Source organism: Acanthisitta chloris, unplaced genomic scaffold (genome assembly GCF_000695815.1).
Source record: "Acanthisitta chloris isolate BGI_N310 unplaced genomic scaffold, ASM69581v1 scaffold39424, whole genome shotgun sequence".
Classification (NCBI taxonomy): Eukaryota; Metazoa; Chordata; class Aves; order Passeriformes; family Acanthisittidae; genus Acanthisitta; species Acanthisitta chloris.
In genome coordinates this window covers 1-3,618 of record NW_008669434.1, presented here as the reverse complement: position 1 = coordinate 3,618, position 3,618 = coordinate 1, and the positions used below count along the sequence as shown (strand labels likewise).

At 55.6% G+C, this 3,618-nt stretch overlaps 1 protein-coding gene across 1 annotated transcript; it reads right to left on the bottom strand.

The window, feature by feature from the left end:
• Positions 1 to 179: 179 nt before the first annotated feature.
• LOC103800915 (hepatoma-derived growth factor-related protein 2-like) lies at positions 180 to 3,429 on the bottom strand (the record flags this gene model as incomplete). Its single annotated transcript, XM_009073308.1, has 4 exons — positions 180 to 296; positions 1,185 to 1,364; positions 3,139 to 3,277; positions 3,353 to 3,429. Coding segments are annotated over 4 exons (513 nt in total), but the record flags the coding sequence as incomplete, so codon positions are not given.
• Positions 3,430 to 3,618: the final 189 nt, after the last annotated feature.

Genomic DNA, 3,618 nt, shown 5'->3' with positions numbered 1-3,618 from the left:
GCCACTGGTTTCTTTTCCGGAGTGAAATCCTGGAGGAACACACAGATATGAGAAAACATGGAACAGTCTCAGGATGGGGTCAGAAGCCAGTTAGGTTCCCTCAAGCCTTTGTCCCTCAGACAAGGATGCTCTCCCTCCAGCCCTCTCCCCACTGTCAGCACATCCCAAATCCCTCTCACCTGGTCACTGTTTTTTTCCGACTCAGAAGATGTTTCCGAGTTCTCCTCGTCCGTCACGGAGGGGCTGCCCTGATCCAGGTCACTGGAGGATTTCCGAGGCCGTTTTGTCACTTGCATCTGGGGTGGGAGAGGTGACAACATGAGAGAAGCTCATTCCCTCTCCACCCACCATGGAAGGCCACTGCTTCCCAGGAAGGGGTTTTTCCCAACTCTTCCCAACTGGCCCTGCAAGAACAGCCATGTGCACTCAGATCTGTAGCTCTGGATTCTCCTCCAGGCTGCAAACTCCACCAGGATTGACTGTTCCATCCCACAGGCATCATGAGACAGCTGTGAGACCCCCAAACACACCCTGAACCCCATTTCCCACTGGAGAATCCAGAGGGAGTTGGTTGCATGGAGAACTCATAGATTCCCAACTGGCCCTGCAAGAACAGCCATGTGCACTCAGATCTGTAGCTCTGGATTCTCCTCCAGGCTGCAAACTCCACCAGGATTGACTGTTCCATCCCACAGGCATCATGAGACAGCTGTGAGACCCCCAAACACACCCTGAACCCCATTTCCCACTGGAGAATCCAGAGGGAGTTGGTTGCATGGAGAACTCATAGAAGCCTTCCAGGAAGGGGCTCGGCTCCAGGGAAGCTGCAGAGGAGGAGCTGCAGGGACAGGACAAGGAGCAATGGGGAGAAATTGATAGAGGGAAATTTAGGTTAGATCTTAGGAAGTTTTTTCCTGTGAGGGTGGTGAGACACTGGCACAGGTTGCCCAGAGAGGCTGTGGCTGCCCCAACCCTGTCAGGTTGGGAAAATCCTTGAGCAACCTGCTCTGGTGGGAGGTGTCCCTGCCCAGGGGAGGGGGTTGGAGATGATCTCTAAGCTCTATTCCAACCCCTAAAATTCCACAATTCTATGATCCTTCACTACTTTCTGCCATGAGAAGTTCGAGGAAAGCTCCGTGGTGAACCCAAGGTGCCCAGGCCACCCATCCCCAGCCCACACTCACCTTCATGGCCAACGATTTTCGCTTGAGCCCACTGTGGTCACTGCCTCGATCCGAGTCCTCATCACTATCCACCTTCTCCGTGGGGATTGCAGCCATGGCAGAGTCTTCCTCGTCGTCTCCGGCATCGCTTCCCGCCATGGGGTCGTTGTCGGGGACGTCGCTGTCGGAGGAGCTCGCGGGCTAGAGACAGCAGGAGGAGAGAGGTGTCACCACCCCGAGGGGCCTGGGCGGAATTTTGGGGAGGAGCAAGGAAAGGAGAAGGGGCACAAGAGGGTGGGGAGCGAAGGATGGCAGAGCTGTGCATGCAGAGCAGCGTGGAGCAGCATCCCCTCCCAGCATGGATCCATTGGGAATGGCTCTGGACAATGCCACCAACCCTTCAACCAGAATGCTCTTCTGAACCCTTTTAACTTCCCTGAACCCTCTTCCAACTCCCCTGCACTCCCTCCTAACTCCCTTGTACCCTCTTCTAACTCCCCTGCACCCTCTTCCAGCTCTCCTGCCACCCCCTTCCCACAGCCCCTCACACACCACTCCAAGACCACCAGTGCCACATTCCCTGGATCCCCCAGCTCAGTTTCCACAGTGCTGTCACCTCACTCCCCTCTTCCACCCATCCTTGACTCTGCCCAACCCCCTGGAGCAGCCTGGAACTGGGATCTCTCCTGAGAGCAGACCCTCCTCTGCCCTAACGGCGCCAGACAAGTGGGGGATGCTGGTTCAGCCTCTCCTCCAGCATCAGGGAGTGGATGTTTTCCTTCCTCCACTTGGACCAGGCCTCTTCCTGTCCTCTTCACACCTTCTCCATGGGAAAGGTCCACACAGGATGTCCAGGTGGCCACCACACTCTTCACAGTTGAGATCTCTGTCTTGCTCCCTGAAGGTCTCCTCACTTCTCCAGTCCATCAGGAGGTTCCTCATACAAGGACATCACATCCCAACTTCCATCTTCTGGGCTGATCCCTTGTGCATGGCAGGACTGGCATTCCCTAGAGCCAGGATTCTTCCAGCTGCTGGAAAGCCTCTCCTTGCCCTTGGCTGCTCCTGGTACCTCACTTCATTTAGGTCTCAAAACCAAGGAAAACCTCTACTTCAGTGTCCTCTCCTGCTCCTTCTGGCCACAGGATGCAGTTGGCATTGGTGAACTCTCAGCCTCTCTGGGGCCTTGGTTCCTTCAATTGCAGAAGGTTCCTCATCCCTGATGGGAGTTCCTGGTGGATCCTTGGCCACAGTGGGAGCTGCTTCCCTCACCATCACCAACCTCCAGGTTTCTGAACACCTCCACAGTCTCACCTTACCCTTATCAACAGTTTTAGGTCAGACCATCTCCCACATCCCCTCAAACCACATCCTCTCTCCTTCACTGGCCACAGCACAGCCAAGGTGGATCATTCCCTGCCCCGATGACCTCCAGACCACCCTGACCTTGCAGTTCACCTAAGAACCTTCCTCTGCCTCTTCACACCAACTGCCTACGAAGCTGGAGGTCTCCTCTGATGATCATGATACCACAAACTGCACAATTATGGTTAGGAAATGCCCCCACGAGCACTTGCCAAAGAGCTGTTCCAAATCCCACTTGGAGGGCTCAAGACCTTGGAAACAGATGAAGAAGACGACCCAACAGTCCAGATCTGAGAGCTGGGAATGAGCAAGCCTCAAGCTCTTGCTCTGACAACAAAATCTCCACGATTTTGGGCAAGCAGCACAAAGCACAACCCCAGTGACACAACGGGGTGAAAGCATCTTTCTCCTCTGGAGGAGGAAGAGAAGGAAAAGCAAACTCTCTGAGGAAGGGAGAGGGCAGGGAAGGAAAGGGAAGCTAATTCCACCCCGAGGAAGCCAAGCTGGAAGCACATCAGCACCGCAGCAATGAGAAGCAGGAGGAGGAGGAGAGCAACGTGGAGGGAGGAAGGGGTGGAGGGGCCACAGCCCCAGCCCTGGCTGCACTCACCGCAGGGGCACTGTAACTGGCGTGAGGGTTGTTCTGGATTTCCCACAGTCCCTCGTTGAAACCTTTCCTCTTGTTTGGTTTGCCATATTTGTCTTTATATTTTTCATAAGGGAAGAGATCTTTAGGGCCTAAGAAGGCTCTGGAGAGAAACAAAGCAGAGGTGAGGCCGGAGCAGAGGCAGAGCCCGGGCGAGGGGAGCGAGGCTAACGCTTACGTCTCGTGGGTGCCGAAGAAGAAGATGGGATACTTGTTCGGAGGGGGTTTCACCGCGCCGTCCGCAATGTCATCGATCTGAAAGGAAACCCAAAGCACCAGGTGGTCAGACATGTCCTCACGATGTCCTCCCTCACCCGCCTGGAGGCAAGAAAGCCCCAGGGAAGGGGCCCTGGCTACGGAGCACAGTCCCACTGCGGCGGCAGGATCGGAGCTCGGCGCGGGGTCGTCTCTCGGGGACACCTTGTGCTACTCCCCAGAGCTCCA